Source organism: Bos taurus, chromosome 19 (assembly GCF_002263795.3).
Source record: "Bos taurus isolate L1 Dominette 01449 registration number 42190680 breed Hereford chromosome 19, ARS-UCD2.0, whole genome shotgun sequence".
Classification (NCBI taxonomy): domain Eukaryota; kingdom Metazoa; phylum Chordata; class Mammalia; order Artiodactyla; family Bovidae; genus Bos; species Bos taurus.
This window is the reverse complement of record NC_037346.1, coordinates 17,234,601-17,251,846: the sequence shown is the minus strand read 5'-3', so window position 1 is coordinate 17,251,846 and position 17,246 is coordinate 17,234,601. Positions and strand designations below refer to the sequence as shown.

The 17,246-nt window shown below is 49.6% G+C and overlaps 1 protein-coding gene across 2 annotated transcripts; it reads left to right on the top strand.

The window, feature by feature from the left end:
- Positions 1 to 3,886: 3,886 nt before the first annotated feature.
- On the top strand, positions 3,887 to 13,593 carry SPACA3 (sperm acrosome associated 3). Of its 2 annotated transcripts, none has more exons than XM_024980484.2 (5): positions 3,887 to 4,026; positions 9,285 to 9,553; positions 10,484 to 10,642; positions 11,037 to 11,115; positions 13,414 to 13,593. In XM_024980484.2, the coding sequence occupies exons 2-5, from the start codon at positions 9,367 to 9,369 to the stop codon at positions 13,478 to 13,480; spliced, it is 492 nt and encodes a 163-aa protein (XP_024836252.1). In that variant the 5' UTR covers positions 3,887 to 4,026; positions 9,285 to 9,366; the 3' UTR covers positions 13,481 to 13,593.
- Positions 13,594 to 17,246: the final 3,653 nt, after the last annotated feature.

Genomic DNA, 17,246 nt, shown 5'->3' with positions numbered 1-17,246 from the left:
AATTATTCCAGCTATTAATAAGAAATAATGATGTAATGTGACTGAGGTTCTAATTATGGCTATGATAATGCTATCACAATATAGAAATGAATCAAATTAACACATTGAACACCTTAAACTTACACAAGCTTGTATGTCAAATATATTCCAGTTTTAAAAAATGTTAATCTCATCCAAAAACACCCTCACAGAAACACCCGGAGTAGTGTTTGCCCAAATAACTGGGTACCCTATGGCCTAGTCAAGTTGCCACATAAAATGAACCATCACAAGGAGGAAGACAGATTAATGATGGAGACACAAAAGTAAAAGAACATGACGGGGAGAGACTGTGGAGTGTAGGGTTAATGACTTTATATGCCTCCCAACTCCTGATAACAATGTCTCGAAATTACAGCCACGCCCTGATCAATAATGAAAGTAAGAGGAACACAACTTGCTGAGAAGAAGTTAGCTCTGTTTTCAATGTTCTGAGTTTGGAGTGAATGGAGTGAGCAGGTCTGTTTCTAGGGGCTCCAGGGGCTCCCTACTCGTAGGCAGAGGAGGATCCATTTCTTCATTGTCCAAAGAACCTTTGCACCCTCTTTTGAGACCAGCCTCCTGATGGAGTTCTCTGAGCTGAGGTTCTTCTGAATCAACCATCTAGATGATTTGCATTCATTTCTTCATTTCTTTCCATAGTATTTTTGATCTTGCTCTCAATAATGGAGAAATAGACGATTGAGACACAATGGGCATCTCCTAGTTTGCTGGGAGGGATGGAGAAAGAAGATACTGCTGTAGGGACTTCCCTGGTGGTCCAGTGGCTAAGACTCCGTACTCCCTATGCAGGGGACCCAGGTTTGATTCCCTGGTTGGGGAACTGGATCCCACATGGTGGAACTGAGAGTTTGCATGCCACAATGAAGATCAAAGATCCTGCATGCCGCAAATAAGACCTGGCACAGCTAAATAAATATAATAAAAAGAAGATGCTGATGTAGTGTGATAGATGCTGAGATGGCACATTAGCATTGCTGGGTGTGCCAGGATGTAGGGGACTCCTGACTCAGCAAGGAGTCCAGGGGAGGAAGTCAAGCTCCAGCGATGCTTTAAGGAGGACCAGCAGCTAGCAAGTTGGCTGGAATAGAATGGGTGTGTTTGATACAGAGAATAACATATATAATATCATGCAAGACAAGGTTGCACAATATCGGCACACATTTAGGGAACTAAAGTTTGACTAGAAAAGTGGTTCCCACCACTGGTAGCACTTCAGAATCTCCTGGAAGGGTTAAAAAATACTAATGCTAGGTCTTACCCCTAGAGATTTGGATGTAGTTGGCCTAGGGTGGGGTCCAAGTGTGTTTTTTTTTTTTTTTTTAGTGCAGCTAAACAGGCATATGAAAAGGACTGAGAACCAGGAAAGTAAGAGGTGCTTTTGTTGTTGTTGTTTACTTGCTAAGTCCTGTCTGATTCTTTTGTGATCCTGTGGACCGTAGCCCGTCAGGCTCCTCTGTCCATGGGATTTTCCAGAAAGAGTACTGGCATGTGTTGCCATTTCCTTTTCCAGGGTATCCTCCCAATCCAGGGATGGAACCTACATCTAATGCATTGGCAGGTGGCTTCTTTACCATTGAGCCGCCTGGGAAGCCCAAAAGATGCTTTAGGATAACTTAAACCTGAAGGCAGCCAGTGGGGGAATCTCTGCTGGGATGGGGTCAAGAATCTGAGCTTGCTTTGGGGAAACCGGAAAGACTTGTGTTGAGCTCAGCAGAGAAATAAAGACCCACCAAATGTCAACAAGGGCCTTGTCTGCCCTCATAACCTTTTTTTTTGAGCTGCTGTTTCTTCTTCTCCATTTAAAAATAAAAGTCAAGTGGGAAATAACAAAGCATACAGTAATATAATAATAAGCTGAAAGATGACTCAATAAAAAGAAGTGATAAAATAATAAAAGCAGGCTGATACAGTAAAAAAAAAAAACAAACCCAAAACTCAACCAAACAGAATCACCACCCAGGGCCAGACAATAAAAGCAATAGCTAAGATGTACTGATCCAACTGGTGATCGTGACAGTGAAGGAGGATTATTCTCATTTTACAGAGGAGAGAAATGATGCTTGGGGAGATTACGTATCATGGTTCCAGGGGGTGGGGCAGGGGAATGACTCCATGTGATAGGTGAGGAAATGGAGGTTAACCCAACAAGAATAAATAGCCAGTCAGGGGCAGACCAAGACACTGAGCTCAGGTTTTCTAGCTCAAGTCCAGGGAACTTTCACCTGGACAGAGGCCAAGCCTTGGTGGTATATTGGCATCATCAGGGAAGCTCTGAAGAAATCCTGATGCTGAAGAGGTATTTCTTCAAAGAAGACATGCAGATGGTCAACAGGCATATGAAAAAATGTTCCACACCTCTAATTATTAGAGAAATGCAAGTCAAAACCACGATCACACCTGTCAGGATAATTATTATAAAAAAAAAGTGAAAGATAAGTTTTGGCAAACATATGGAGAAATTGGAACCCTTGTGTATTGTTGGTAGGAATGCAAAATGGTGAAGCTGCTATGGAAAACAGTGTCCTCAAAACACTAAAAAATAGAACTACTGTATGATCCGGCCATGCCACTTCTGGATATTTATCCAAAAGAATGGAAATCAGGATCTCAAAGAGATGTTAGCACTCCTATGCTCATTGCAGCATTATTCACAAGTGCCATGATGTGGAAACAAGCAAAATGTCCATCACATGAATAGATATTTAAAATGTGATATATACATCCAAGGGTATAACTATTCAGCCTTAAAAAGGAAGGCAATCCTGTAGCATATGACCACGTGGATGAGCCTTCAGGACATTATGCTCAGTGAAACAAGCTGGTCACAGAAAGACCAATACTATATGACCCCACTTATAGGAGGTGTTTAAAAGAGTCAAGTTCATAGAGTCGAAGAGTGGAACTGTGGTTGCCGGGGGCTGGGAGAGAAGGGCATGGGGAGTCACTGATCTATGGCCATAAAGTTTTAGTTAAATGAGATGAAGAAGTTCTGAAGTTCTTCTGTACAACACTGTGCCTACGATCAACAACACCGTACTAGACATTTAAAATTTTGGTGAGGGTAGATCTCACGATAAGGGTTTCTACCACAATAAAATTAGAAAATAAAAAAGGAGATCCTGATGCAACCACAGGTCAACCCCTCGATTCTAATCTGGTCCATCTGTGGCTAGGGGGGAGGCACACAGGACGGACAGGAGCAGCCTGGCATGTTTTTGGCTGTTAGTAGTAACGGATCCTGTGTCTCGCGCACCTTTCAAGGTATTTCCTGTCTTGCTATTCCCCCTTGAGAATTAAGGAAACAGAGAGGTTAAGTCCCTTTTACTGGGACACCCAGCTGGTAGTCACTGGCGCCTGTCTTCATTCTCAGATCAGCCTGACTGCCAAGTCCATGCCCTTAAGGCTTTGAAGCAGGGGCCCCTGTGGGGCGTGGATGTGGTTGTCACATGCCCTTCCATTTCATTTCTCTGCCCCGCAAGCTTTAGCATCGGCAGCATCACCTTTGTCCTGGGCTTGTCCACTATCATCACACAGATGGAGAACGGGGTGGAGGAGAACGGGAGCAGAACGGAAGAGTGGAATGGTGAGGTCAGCTGCCCGGGGAGACGGTGGGCACCCGCCAGCATCAGCATTGCTGGGTAACCCCCAGAAGGGCCTGTTGGGAGGAGAGGAGCCATCCTTCAAAGTGTCGTGTGTAGGGGCAGAAGCAGGCAAGAGGAGGTGAGCTTAGATACTCTGAACAGGTCTCCAGGCCCTGAAACTGAGGGGTTTGAGTGGGGGTGCTATCAAAGCTCAGTGGGTGAAGATGGTTCTAGAAGATGAGCTCACAGAACTGGGGAGTTCCAGAAGGCCCCGCGTCAGTTTCCCATCATTCTCTCCCAGCCGGGTGCTGGGGGGCCCATCAGTATCATGGGGCGTGTTCTGGGCTGAAGCCGGGTGTCGGGCCACCGCTGTTACTGCTACGGTCACTGCTGCGCAGCTCTGGTGAGGACGACACGGTCAGTGAGCCGCCTTCCCCCTCCTCCTGCAGCTGTTAACCAGGGCCCTGGGCTGGTCTGACCAGAGAGGGGCTTGGGAAAATGAAGGTGGTGGTCAGAGATGGTGAGGGGATACTGGGCTGGTGAGGATGGGGGCGCTGAGCTGAGAGAGAGAGAGAGGGAGAGAGAGAGAGGGGAGACCACGCTGGCAGGTCTCTGGTCTTTGAATCACCAGACCTGACTCCTTCCACCTCTAGACCTGCTGGGGAAGGCTCAGGAAGAAGTTACTTTGAAATAACTCTTGCTACTGAAAAAGCAGAAACAGTCTCTGTATAACAGTGGGTTTTGTTCCTTCATCTATAATTGGGGATAGTAATCCTCCCCGCCCCTCAAATTGTTGTGAGGATTAGATGAGATTAAGTCAGAAAACAGCCAGAAAAGGGCCAGCACAGTGTCGGTCACACTTTAAGAACTCAGAAGGGTGTCTGCCTCCCTCTCACCCCCGACACTTTGATGAGTGGGCTCATGCGCTGAGCACATGACTTCCGTATACTTCAGTCTTGAGAAGGGCCCATTTGATCAGCCACTCCAGGCCGGCAACTCTGCTTGACTCTCAGGATAAGAAGAGAAATAAGAACGCCATTGTTCTCTGGAGGCTCACCTTGTAGTGGGGGAAGGCTGATGTCTTTTACAGTCTAGTGTGCAGAAACACGGCGCTTTGGGGGTCTTGAGGGGGGCCGGGCGCTTCCTGGGGACATCTCACTGGGGAACTCACTTCTGATGTGACCTTTGAAATGAGTAAGAGTGATGCAAGTAAAGGAAAAGGGTTCTCATTCAGATGGCAGGTTCATCATGAGCAAATGACATGGCATTATTGCCGTCATTTAGTCGTTAAGTCGTGTCTGACTCTTTGGCGAGCTCATGGACTGTAGCCCACCAGGCTCCTCTGTCCATGGGATTTCCCAGGCAAGAATATTGGAGTGAGTTGTCATTTCCTTCTCCAGGGGATCTTCCAGACCCAGGGTTCAAACCCACATCTCCTGCTTGGCAGGCAGATTCTTTAACACTGAGCCACCTGGGAAGCCCTGACATGGCATGACTGGAGCTTAAAGTATCGTGGGGAGAGGTCAGCAAGCCTGGGTCACCAGGGTCGTTGTGGACCACACTTGGGATCAGTGATGAAGGACACCATCTAAGGATGTCCCCTGGCCAGGCTTTTTGTTTAAAACCTTCAGTCTGGTGAATGTGTGTAGAATAGTTTGGGAGAAGAGTCAGGACTAGATGCAAGGAGACCATCAGCACACCAGGAGGGTGGTCTGAACTAAGGGAAAGACGTTGCTCTTGGAGGGAAGGTGGCCTCACCAGCACTTCGGGATTGATGGGTTGCGGATGAGTGAAAGATGTTGTGATGGAGAGAAGGAGTGAAGAATGACATTTATATAGCTAGTTTGGATAACCATAGGTTTAAACCATGCAACATGATGAGTTTAAAGCCAAGAATGTTTTAAACCAAGAAGAGAAGACATAGAAAAGAGCTCTAAAACAGTGGGACCATGGGCTGTACTTTGGATGTGCTCAGCTGGAGGTGCCGGTGTTACCCACATGGAGACAGTCAGGAGGCAGTTAGCTGTGAGGTTGGCCGCTCTGGGGAAGATGTAATAGGAGCCATCATCCTGCAGGGGGCAGTAGGGACAGGCATGCTCAGGCATCCTGCAGCCTGCCAAGGTTTCCTTTGTTTTGTCTTTGCCGGGCCTCCTGTGGCACGTGGGATCTTAGTTCCTGGACCAGGAATTGAACCCGTGCCCCCTGTAGTGGAAGCACAGAGTCGTAACCACTGGACCACCAGGGAATTCACAAGAGTGTTTCCTGAAGTGGGAGCGAGGACAGCTCAAGGCAGAAATGCCTAGGAAGTGTATCAGCATTTAAGACCTGGGCAGAAGTGTGTTGCACAAGGGGAGTCCGAGGGAAGCATCGTGGTAGCAGAGAGAGGGAGAGGTAAGAGTTTGAACCAGGTGGAGCGGGCAGCAGGAGGCAAGGCTGCTGAGAGCTCCTGCGAGACAGGAGGCCACGAGGGTCCACTGCACTCCTGGGCAGAACAGTGTCAGGCGAGAGGTCGCGATGGTGATGCCAAGTGTCTCTGGGTTGAAAAATAGGAGGCGAGAAAATCATAGATTTTCATGTAGATGTTTAAATGAGAAGAGAGGAAGAGGGACAGGTCAGTAGAGAGAGAGCCCAGGGAAGGTATTTTAGGAGCTAAAGACCTAAGCACGTCCGTACCTGCAGAGGAAGGAGGAGCCGATGGAGAGGAGATGCTGGTGATGCTGAGAGAGGAGGAGTGGCTGGTGGAACAAGTCTGAGAGATGGGGAAGGATGAAACGCAGAGCTTGGAGGAAAGATGGGTCCAGATCGGCGTAGAGGCACCTTCTCTGTGAGGACGGCTGAGGCTGTGGATGCCTTTGTGAGTGGGGTGGGGTGAAGGCAGAAGGAAGGAGGACATCTCACAGGGGATCACCTTGTTTTTCTCAGTGAGGCAGGAGGTGAGGTGGGACAGGCAAGGGAGGGGAACTCGAGGACGGTAACGAAGGTCCTGAGTACCCTTTGAGCAAAACGGTAGAGAGAAAGCTGACCGAGACGAGCATCAGTACCTGTGCCAGCATCGCTTTGTAATAGAAAGAACAACCAGCTGAGCTCTAGTGCAAAGAGCCCAGTTCTCTCTGTGTCTTTCTTTTCTTATTCATTCTTTCAACCGTCGGATGAGGCAAGTGTTATTAATTTCCTAATTTTATAGAGGAAGGAAATGCAGCTAGAAAAGTGTTCACATCAGAAACGTAAAGCAAAGAGGTGGGCTTCCTGCTGAGACAAGGCTTGCTGCAAAGCACACCCTTGTTTCGTCACCCTTGGGCTTGGGGCCACCCGTTTTCAGGGACACCCACTCCTGTGGCTGGGTTTCATTTCTGGAGTTTATGAAGGTGGAGGGCCAGTTGGCGGGGGCGGTGTGGAGGTCGTGAGAGACAGGTATGTCAGAGGTGGTCAGGGAGAGATAGAACTGGACTAGAAGGCTGCAGAGGTTGGGGGGATGTGGAATGATGACGGGATGCAGGGATGACGAGGCTGTGGGAGCCGGTCGCTGAGACAGAGTGGAGGTCAAGATGGTAACCAGGTGCAAATGGCCTTTGTGATATTGGGGGCTGATCCGCAGAGCCACTGATGAGAGGCGTGGAGGGCAAACCGAATGGGGTGAGACGAGCTTTGAGGGAGGCAGAGCTTTAGCAAGGAGATGGTTTAGAAGGGGTGGTGGGCATGGAGGAGAGTTTTCAGCACTGCCTGGCCTGGGAGAGGGTCTGTGTGTGGGAGAGAGCAGCCTCCACTTGAGAGGCTGCAGGCTGGCAGTGCTCTAGGGGAAAACCTGTCCTCAGTTCAGGCCAGGAGGGGGAGGCTCACTGAAGAGAGCTTCATGGCCGTGGGGCTGCAGGATCGATATGCACTGATGCTGCTAATCAGCCGTCCCCTCTGGGAACATCTCTCTGTGTGTGTCTTCAGTTGCTCCATTATGTCTGACTCTTTGCAGCCCCTTGGACTGTGGTCCACCAGGCTCCTCTGCCCAAGGAATTTTCCCAGTAAGAATATTGGAGCGGGTTGCCATTTCCTTCTCCAGGAGAGCTTCCTTATCCGGGGATAGGACCTGAGTCTCTTGTGTTTCCTGCATTGGCAGGCCGATTCTTCACCACCAGCGCCACCTGGGAATATCTGCTTATGGCCAAATCCTGGTGGGGCTTTGGAGTCATGTAAACTTTGGTTTCAGTCCAAACTCTGTCCCTTCTGGGAGTTCCCTGGCAGTCCAGTGATTAGGACTCTGAGTTTTCACTGCGGTGATTCTGACTTCCATCCCTGGTCCGGGAACTAAGATCTGCGAACTTTGTCCCTTCTGAGTTGTGAAATCTTGGGCTTTAGGACTCAGTGATGCCTGGCATTTTTTTTTTTTTTTTTGGCTGTGACACATGGCATGTAGGATCTTAGTTTCCCGGCCAGGGATCAAACCTGCTCCCTCTGTGTTGCAGAGTCTTAACCACTGGACTGCCAGGGAAGGCCCATGCCTGACATGTAGTATGGAGCTCAGAATACGTTTGTGTTCTCCCTGGTTTCCCTCCTCTTCTCTCAGCTGCTGGGGCAGGAGGGTACGAAGCAGGATTGGAATGACCCAGCAATCCCACTTCTGGCTATATACCCTGATAAAACTATAATTTAAAAAGACACATGTACCCTGATGTTCGTTGCAGCACTGTTTACAATAGCTAGAACATGGAAGCAACCTAGATGTCCATCGACAGATGAGCGGATAAAGAAGTTGTGATATATACATACAATGGAATGTTACTCAGCCATAAAAAGGAATGAAACTGGGTCATTTGTATTGATGTGGATGGACCTAGAGTCTATCACACGGAGTGCAGTAAGTCAGAAAGAGAAAAACAAGCATTGTATAATAAGGCATATATATGGAATTTATTATAGAAAAATGGAACCGATGAACCTATTTGCAGGGCAGGAATAGACATGCAGACAGAGAGAACAGACTTTGGACACAGCGGGGGAAGGAGAGGGTGGGACGAATTGAGAGACTAACACTGAAACATTTACATTAACATGTGTATTGAATAACATAGACAGCTAGTGGGACCCTGCTGTGTAGCAAGTGGTGCTGTGGGATGACCTATGCGGGTGGGATGGGGTGTGAGGTGGGGGGAGGTTCAAGAGGGAGGAGACGTATGTATATTTATGACCGATTCACGTTGTTGTCTGGCAGAAGCCGGGCTTCCCAGGTGGCGCTAGTGGTAAAGAACCCACCTACTGCCGCTGCAGGAGACACAAGAGACGCAGGTTCGATCCCTGGGTCAGGAAGATCCCCTGGAGAAGGAAATGGCAACCCACTCTAGTATTCTTGCCTGGAGAATCCCATGGACAGAGGGGCCTGGTGGGCTACAGTCCTTTAGGGTTGCATGGACATGACTGAAGCGACTTAGCTGCAGGCACACGAGGCAGAGGCCAACACAATATTGAAACAATTATCCTCGAATTAAAAATAAAGGGAAAAAAAAGCATAACTGAAGGGGAAAGGGGCTGACCTTGGGGAACCCTCTTGGGCTCTTCGGGGTGTGGCTGATGCTCCACCAGGGCGGCAAGGTGGCAGGCTGGCTGCCCCCTTGTGAGGGAGCCCCCCTCCCCACTTTCCCATCTACTCAGGCTCTGTTTCCCTTCTTCTTCCAGGGGTAGCCTTCTGTGAGCGGCCTGCCATCTCAAAGCCTAGCTCTGAGCTAGTGTGGCGGGGGCTCTGTGCCCCCCCGCCCGCATGGAAGCCGGGAGCTGGGCTCCCAGAAGGTGGCCCCGCCCGCCCGGGATCGTGCTGCTGGCCTTGGCTTCTGTCCTCAGCAGCCTGCTCTCCTCCGGCCAGGCCAGGGTCTACAGCCGCTGCGAGCTGGCCAGGGTGCTTCAGGATTTTGGCTTGGAGGGATACCGGGGCTACAGCTTGGCTGACTGTAAGGACCTCGATCTCTCCCTCCTGCTCCCCCTCCCTCCTCCTCACTCAAGGGCTGTGGCCTTGGGAGCCTCTGTTCTCCTTTTTCAAATCAGGATCCTATGCGCTGACAGGTGGAGAACTCCCAGGACTGGGGTAAATACCCAGCAGGCAGGCGACGGGCTGTTGTTGTTGTGGAGTCGCCCAGTCAAGTCTGACTCTTTGCGACCCCAATGGACTGCAGCACGCCAGGCTTCCCTGTCCCTCACCATCTCCCAGAGTTTGCCCAAGTTCCTGTCCGCTGAGTCAGTATTGCATAGGAACCTGGAAGGGTAGGCGACAGGTGACCAAGCAGAATTGCTCCCTTATGTCCTTTCCTGCTGGTAAGTTGGGTGCCACAGGGAAAGAAGGGTTTCCTATCTTTAATGGAATCATGGCCACTAGGATCAGACACTGCCAGTGAAGTCAGGGGCACGCTGAGCAAAGCTAAGGAAGACCAAGCTTTTCAAGCTGGTGGAAGTTTCGAGACACTAACAAGTACAACCACCCCTGGACTCATTTCTTCTCTAGTTCCAGCCCTTTCTCTCGGTCCCACCTGTGCCTTCCCAGTCGTGTCTCTCAAGAGTGAGCTCTTGTTCATTCATTCCCCAAGCATTTCTTGGGTCTTGCTATGTGCGGACGATGAGACCGAGAGAACGTGGCAGGAAGGAGGTCAGGAGACCCGTGGACTCCTGCTGTTTGGTAGCTGTGTATAACCTTGAGTAAGTCACTTTGCCCCTCTGAGCTTCAGTGGATTCCTTTGTCAAGGAGGTGAGAGGGTGTCAGCCCTGATCTCCTGGAAACAGGAGTTGAGGCTTGCAGGAGCTGATGCACAGGGTCTACCCCGTGAGCTCTCTGGTCTGGGGTGGCCTTTGTCATCCCACCCGCAGGCCTGTGTCTTCACCCTATGCAGGGATCTGTCTTGCTTACTTCGCAAGCGGCTTCAACACAGGTGCCGTGGACCATGAAGCCGATGGCAGTACCAACAGCGGCATCTTCCAGATCAACAGCCGAAAGTGGTGCAAAAACCTCAACCCTAATGTCCCAAACTTGTGCCAGATGTACTGCTCCGGTAGGCGGGGCCTGGGCCCGGGGCTGGCTGGGGCCTCCTCTCTGGCCTTATTTGCTCCTCTTGCTTTTTTGTCTGAGTGGGAACCCCTGCTGCCTGCCGGGTCTACCAAGGATCGTGGGGTGGGGCAGGTGATGAGAGTGGCCCTCCATGAATCTGATTTAGGATCCCAGGTGGGACACTGTCCGGAGAGCTGTGGGAAGAAATGGGGGATGGCTTCTGATGGGGAAAGTGATGGAGTAAGACCTGTGCTTCCAGAGGGCTTGAGGGACAGGGATGGAGCTAGGATGGAGGAGGGTGTGTGTGTGTGTGTGAGTGAGAATGACAGACAGACAGACTCTGGATGTCCAACTCCACCTCCTGGTCCTTCATCATGTTTCTCTGCCTCCCACCCCAGACTTATTGAATCCCAACCTCAAGGATACTGTTATCTGTGCCATGAAGATAACTCAAGAACCCCAGGGTCTGGGCAGCTGGTAAGTAATGTGGGTTGGAGCCCCCTGCTCCAACTAGGACCACAGCAGGGAGCTAACCTGGGTTGGGAAGATCTCCTGGAGAAGGCAAAGGCTACCCACTCCAGTATTCTGGCCTGGAGAATTCCATGGACTGTATAGTCCACGGGGGTCGCAAAGAGTCAGACACGACTGAGCGACTTCTGCTTTCACACTACTTTCCATCTTAAACCAGGCATCATTTCATGGCCTCACACTCTAATCTGCTCACCACCACCAATGTATTTGAAGACAGTACATTGAGTTTTAGGGAATAAACAAGTCACTGGAGGTCACAGAGTCAAGCCTGGCTCTTCCAAGATCTTCCTAGGTTGGACCAGGGTCTAGTAACTTTGTTTCTTAACTGTGACATCTTTGTCTAGTACAACAGATCAAAAAAGTTCCCTGCTTGAAGCATGATGAGTTCTCTGGAGACCCCACTGTCAGTCTTCCTTGCTCACCTCCTTTCCGCAAGATGGCCTTTGGGAGCCATCGTCAGGGGCAAGAGAGTTGGATGAACATCTGCTGGGGCATCAAACTAGATCTTTGGAGCCCCTGGAGCAGCAGCCCTACAGCTTCCCAGCCTCTTCTGATGGGAGCTTCACTCTGTAGAGCCTCCTACCTCCCTTTCTTCCCATATCTAGATGGGAGACCAGCAGGGGACAGAATGTGGGGCAGGTAGAATTCCCCTAGGTGGTTGGAGCACAAGAACCCATGGCGGATGCGAAAGTGACAAAGCTGGTGAGGTCATCGGGAAGGCATCAAATGTCAGCGCAAAAGTAGAAGGAAGGGGGGTGGGCTACAGGCAGGGGGGACTAGTGGGGAAGCCTTGGCAGGAGTCCAGTGAGAGATGGAAGGTGTGGACGTGCCCAGTTGTATGGGCGATGGGCAGGAGAGGGATGGGGGTGAGGGGCTGCGGAGGAGAAACAGGGACAGGTGATATGTGGCCAGTGAGGGAAAGGAAGAGCTGAAAAGGACTGCAGACATAGAGAAAGTCTAAGGTGGGCCTTGAGGTTGACCACAGCTTTGGAGACATGTTGATTTGCACCCTGAGAACTGAATCTGGAGTGAGGCAGGCTCAGCAGGAGAGGGTGCACATCTGTAAAATCAGGAAGGGTGAATGCAGGCTAAGGCAGGAATCCGAGGACTTGGAGGTACCACTCTGGGATGGGAGAAACAGATTCCATAGGGCTAAGTCAAAGAACAACTCTCTTGTATGCTGGGAGTAAGTCTCTGAGAGGTGTCCCCAGAGGGCAGTGGTCGCAGAAAGAAAGGTGCTGTCTGTTCCCTCCACACAGGCACCTGAGAACTTATCTGTGCCAGGCTCTGTGCTGGGTGCTAGGCTTCAGAGGTGGTGGAGACCCAATTCTCGGCCCTTACGGATCTCAGTCTAATGGAAGAGATGAACAAGCCAGTCAACCCCTCTCACTTAATAGATCTACTGAGGTCCTTTAAGGGCACTCTTTGCCATTGGGCTTTTTGACACTGACATTCTAGAGGACACTAGTTATCCAAACTTGGAACCCCTGGGAATGTAGGACCCCCAGGACCCCAGGATCTTGCTTATCATCCTCAAGATGCTTGTGTGACACTGGAACAAGGTAATGGTCCTAAAAGAGCCTATAAACTATAGTTACCATCAATGAAGAGATCCACATTGGTAGCGAGGGAGAATAAGACCCAGATTGGTAGCCAGGGAGAATGGCATGTGGGTGCATTTCCATCGTTTACAAGCTGTGGGCCATGGGCAAACAATTTCCATCTTAGTTTCAGTTTTTCATTTGGAATATAAGGAACACAGTATCAGCTCAATCTAACTTACAGGGCTGCTGGGGGGATGGCAGATTAATGCGTGATGGGTGTGACAGTGCTGTGTAAACCATAAAGGGCCGCACACCTGTACGGTGGCACTGTCTGCAGAAGCAGCATGGTGTAGGAAGAGAGAATTGGACTGAGGCTCTGGACCTCAGGACCCCAGGCCTTTGCCACTGACTCCTGGGTGAACTCGAGCAAATTATTCTGTATCTCCATCAATAAAATATCAAGCTAGACAGATAACTTGTTACGGGTCATTCTCTTCCTTTAAAAAAAAAAAAAAATCTTTTTTTCCCTAGGGGCTTCTTGGCTAGTTAACATGCTGGCTTGTCTCTCTTCCCCTTGCCTGGCCCCTTTCCTCACCTCACTTCTGGTTTAGTGCCCACACCTCCTTCCCGTTCTTCCCTGGGCAAAGACTGAAGACTGCAGCTGACTTGCTCTCTCCTCTTCCCCATCTTCCACCCTCAGGGAGGCATGGAGGCATCACTGCCAGGGCAAAGACCTCAGTGACTGGGTGGATGGCTGTGAGCTGTAGGATTCTCTCTGGATGGACGGGCAGAGAGAATGGATGGCAGCTTGGGAGACGTTGCCTGGTTCCTGACCCAGGCCTGGGAAGACAAAACAACTAATAAAGTATAGTTTAATACATGTGTTGTTGTGCAGTTGCTAAGTCATGTCCGACTCTTTGGGACCCCATGGACTGCAGCACGCCAGACTTCCCTGTTCTTCACCATCTCCCTGAGTTTGCTCAAACTCATGTCCATTGGGTCGATGATGCCATCCAACCATCTCATCCTCTGTCAGTCTAAGTGTGGTTCTCAGCTATCACTGTGTTTCCAGGTGGTATGTTGGAGCCAGAAGCATCTCAGGAGTTCCTCATTTGTCTCCATGGGCTGGGGTTCAGTTGGTCTTCAAAACCTTCGATGGAGGTTTGCCTCCACTCCTGGAGGCCTGACTGGGGGGTATGCGTCAGTGCCTTTATTGCCCACCCCTGGCAGAGTTTCCCAAGTGAACCTCGTGAGTATATGAATGAGGCATCTTGAATGAATGGTAGACACTCAGCTCAGTTTGTAGAATCAGTGAACGAATGGGCCCTGATACCTCAATGGTATTGGTAAGCGCTAGCTTTCAGGTTCCAGGCATATCTCTAGAGGGAACCATGGCCCCTCCTGGGCCCTCATGGGGAGTGCTCTATCTCTCATAGGGGCCATTCAGGCTGCTTCTCATCCAAGTCTGGCTCACCTCCCTTGGAGCAGGGAGTTTGGCATAGTTTGGGAAGAAGTGGTTGAGTGGGATTTTCTCCTTTATCCTGGCTGCCTGGCCTTGGAAAGGTCATTCCACCTCTCATAGGCAAGTTCCTCATGGGTAAGAGGAGCTAATAAAGGACATCTTACAATAATTTATCAGTGACATAATATAGCACAGTGAAGCGTCTGGTACAGGACAGGGCACAGAGTGGGGGAAGGGGGCTCCAGAAACACTGACCTCGAGTCTGGTTTCCCTGAGGTCTGGGGCTGCCAAGCCCCCACCCGCCTCGTGGGCACATGTCCTGCTTGTCTGGTGACCAGGGCTTCCTTGGGAAGTCTGCACCAGTGCCCTCATCACTGTTTGCTGAGGAAGAGGAAGAGGGGAGGAGAAGGTGCTGGAAGAAGGAGCAGAAGGGGACAGACTTTGGATAAAGCGGCAGAAATTTCTATGGGAAATGGGGGCAAATTAAGTGAAGTTCTCTCATATTTTAAAAAGACTGTTTTGATGTGGACCATTTTTAAAGTCTTTATTGAATGTGTTACAGTATTGCTTCTGTTTTACTTTTTGGCCACAAGGAATGTGGAATCTTAGCTCCTCCACCAGGGATCAAACTTGTACCCCTTGTATTGAAAGGTGAAGTCTTAACGCCTGGACCACTAGGCAAGTCCTGTTTGTCATTTTTTAAAGTTCACTAATAAGGACCTACCATACAGCCGGGGGAACTCTACTCAATACTCTGTAAAGACCTACATGGGAAAAGAATCTTTAAAAAAAAGCAGATATATGTATATGTATACCTGATTCACTTTGCTGTACACTTGAAACACACTGTAAATCAACTATATTCCAATTTATAAAAATAAGGGGAAAAAAGTACAGGTCACCTCATCATTGTACCAGTGTGGTTCCAGGAAACTCATTGGAAATGGACTTTTGTCCAAGGTAATGCAGTTGGTGGAGCTAGGATTCCGACAGGGCTGTTGAACTCCAAAGGTTGTGCTTTGTCCTCAGCGTGTCCCAGCCTCCACAGCTGGGCCAGCTCTTGGACGGGACCCCCGGCATGGGAAGGCACGGTGGACAGAGCGCAGCAGAGAGACAGTCCAGTTCTCTCCAGCAGGCACCCAAGCTTCTCCAGACATTCCACGTTCTCCTCTACCTCCAAGCCTTTGCTCAGGGATCTCCTCTGCAAACCTGCCTCCCTGGCAACTTCCCCCCACCTTTCGAGGCTTCAGCCAGAAACTGCTCCTCCTCAGGAGACAGTCTGGTGCCTCTTCTTTAATGGGTACCTGGTACATCTCTGCTGCCCGACTCTCTGCTCAGGTTCTTGTGTGCTGGTCTGTTGCCCATCTCTGCCTGCCTCCACTCTGAGCCCCATTCTCTTGATATATGAACCCCCTCAGTGGCTAGTACTGGGGATCTCTGCAAGGAGATCAAACCAGTCAATCCTAAAGGAAGTCAACCCTGAATATTCTTTGGAAGCACTGATGCTGAAGCTGAAGCTCCAATACTTTGGCCACCTGGTGCGAAGAGTTGACTCATTGGAGAAGACCCTGATGCTGGGGAAGACTGAAAGCAGGAGAAGGGGACAACAGGATGAGATGGTTGGATGACTTCATTGACTCAATGAATATGAATTTGAGCAAACTCTGGAAGATAGTGGAGGACAGAGAAGCCTGGCGTGCTGCAGGCCATGGGGTTGCGAAGAGTTGGACACAACTGAGCGACTGAACAGCAACAAAGTGCCTAGCGCAGTGCCTGGCTGCGTAGGAAGCTCACAGAAAATGTTCAAGGGGTGAGGAAGTCTGGACAGAGGCCCCACCTGGTGCTTTGAAGTTTTCCAGCTGTTTCTTCTCCTTCTTCCCCGTAAAGCAGGTGGAGCTGAGGATTCTTTGGTGGCCGCCAGTATCTTCCTCTTGGGCTTAACTTGGATGGAATTCCTTTTGAAACGAAGCTGCAATGTCTGAGTTACACTGAAGACAAATGGCCCACGGTGGTGCTAAGTTAGTCAAATGAGCTACTGCAGAAGCACGGCAGCGTGGATAGCAGATTTAAGGAGGCGAGGCGTCCAAATTCCCCATCCCAAGTCATCACTCACAGCCATTAGCACCGGGTGGTTTTATTCTTTTTTTTTTTAAACAAAAGGCACTATTACAGCCTCGCTTGGGAACAAATGAGATGTCAACAAGGTGCCTGTCTGGGGACTCGACGGCAGCCGGAGAACATGCCCACGCATTTCCTGAATGCGGTGGATGCGATGGTCACCTTCCTGAAGAAGCAGGTCACGGGGATGTTTGCAAAGCGACGCTGCAGTTGCTTTCTGCATGTGCAGGTCTCCTTGGCCCTTGCGATCTCCACACGTACAGGATAATCTGATGAAATCCCATTTCCAAGGTTCTCTTTCATCCTCTCTTTCTGCTCATTCATTCATTTTGCCATCTGTGAAAACTTGCTAGTACCCAAGCTGCAGCAGGTGCCAAAGATTTAAAAAATTGCGGGAGAAAAAAAAAAAGGAAATCGATCAAATCCCATCTATCTTTTTACCCTTCTTCCTGTAAATTGAAAAAGGACAGAATATCCTTTATGGGAGGAAAGTTGCTCTTGTGATACCCTGGAGTTCTTTTGGAGGAGAGTTTAACACTTTCTAGACCAGGGGTGAGTTCCTAGAGGATCTGGCTCCTTGGGGTCCATAACCCTTCTAAAATTGTATGCAAAATTTTGTGTACATCTATTAGACCATGTGCCTTTTTTTTCTTGGGGAGACAGTTCATAGCTTTCACGTTTTACAAAATACAAACAAGGCTAAAATCAGTGTTTTACGGGAAGAAAAAGAAAGAAGAAAAGATAGAAAATATACACCTTAGCTCATTTAATTCTCATACTCAGCCTGGAACCTAGGAACCATCATCTCTGTCACATAGATGGGAAACAGAGGCTCTGAGAAGTAAATGGAACATTTGCTTGGATACCTGACACCTATTCTCAATTTAGAGTCAGAGACTATTAGAGTTGAGCTGTACCAGAGACTTTCTGTCCATTTCCCACCCCTCACTTTT

Excerpts from the sequence above, each read along its gene's own strand:
- SPACA3 (XM_024980484.2), top strand. The coding sequence starts at position 9,367 with ATGGAAGCCGGGAGCTGGGCTCCCAGAAGGTGGCCCCGCCCGCCCGGG. Across the intron at positions 9,554-10,483 it reads GGGCTACAGCTTGGCTGACT|GGATCTGTCTTGCTTACTTC; the intron begins GTAAGGACCTCG and ends CACCCTATGCAG. Across the intron at positions 10,643-11,036 it reads GTGCCAGATGTACTGCTCCG|ACTTATTGAATCCCAACCTC; the intron begins GTAGGCGGGGCC and ends CTCCCACCCCAG.